The sequence below is a fragment of the Penaeus monodon genome, chromosome 22 (assembly GCF_015228065.2).
Source record: "Penaeus monodon isolate SGIC_2016 chromosome 22, NSTDA_Pmon_1, whole genome shotgun sequence".
Classification (NCBI taxonomy): domain Eukaryota; kingdom Metazoa; phylum Arthropoda; class Malacostraca; order Decapoda; family Penaeidae; genus Penaeus; species Penaeus monodon.
Window position 1 is genome coordinate 15,001,288 of NC_051407.1, and position 667 is coordinate 15,001,954.

General features: G+C 45.7%; 1 protein-coding gene across 1 annotated transcript in view; it reads right to left on the minus strand.

The window, feature by feature from the left end:
* LOC119586940 (phenoloxidase-activating factor 1-like) overlaps positions 1 to 667 on the minus strand; it is a 4,438-nt gene that overhangs the window by 2,932 nt on the left and 839 nt on the right. The window contains exon 2 of the mRNA XM_037935672.1: positions 22 to 116. Within this exon, the coding sequence (XP_037791600.1) occupies positions 22 to 115 (94 nt within the window). The 5' untranslated portion in view covers position 116. The remainder of the gene's footprint in view (positions 1 to 21; positions 117 to 667) is intronic.

Below are 667 nucleotides of genomic sequence, written 5' to 3' on the forward strand. Positions count from 1 at the left end.
CGAACACAAATATAGACCTACCTTGCCTTCGATCTCTCGTCGCCCCTCCAGATGTCACAAGAACAAGGAGCGTGACCGCCGCCGCGCAAGAGATCGTGGGAACCCGGTAGTGCATTCTGGAAAACATATGAATAAAAATTCGACTTCCTGGTCTTTGAAATTTCGTTCCTTCTTCTTTTCCTTCGGTGATAAGGGGTAGAACAAGAATACGAAGCTAATGACAATACTATATCTGCATGAGCATCTTTATTCCGGGCTGAGTAACGCTTAGATGCAGGTGCCTTTGTAATGTTCTTCACTGGCCTCACCCATCTATTTGGGGTTTGATTCCTTGAGAAGCCTGGCTGTGAGTCTAGGGTTCCTCTCTACTTGCCTCTAGATCACGCTCTTCCCTGGGTGAGACTGCCCTGAGTTTTCCAGGATGACCCGGGAGTCTAAAGCAAGTCCCTCCTCCCTCGGGCGAAACCTTTGGGCCCAAAGCAACCGTCGTCTCACAAAAACACCAAGAATTTCTTTCATTATTGTCGTGTGTTCACTAATAATATGATCAATTTGCTTTCTATTTTCTCTCTCTTTATTGTGATTGAGGGAGAAAGACTCTTTCTGACCAGACACTGTAAAACCCTTTTTTTTTCTTTCTTTTTTAGGGGGGAGGCTTCGCATAGCC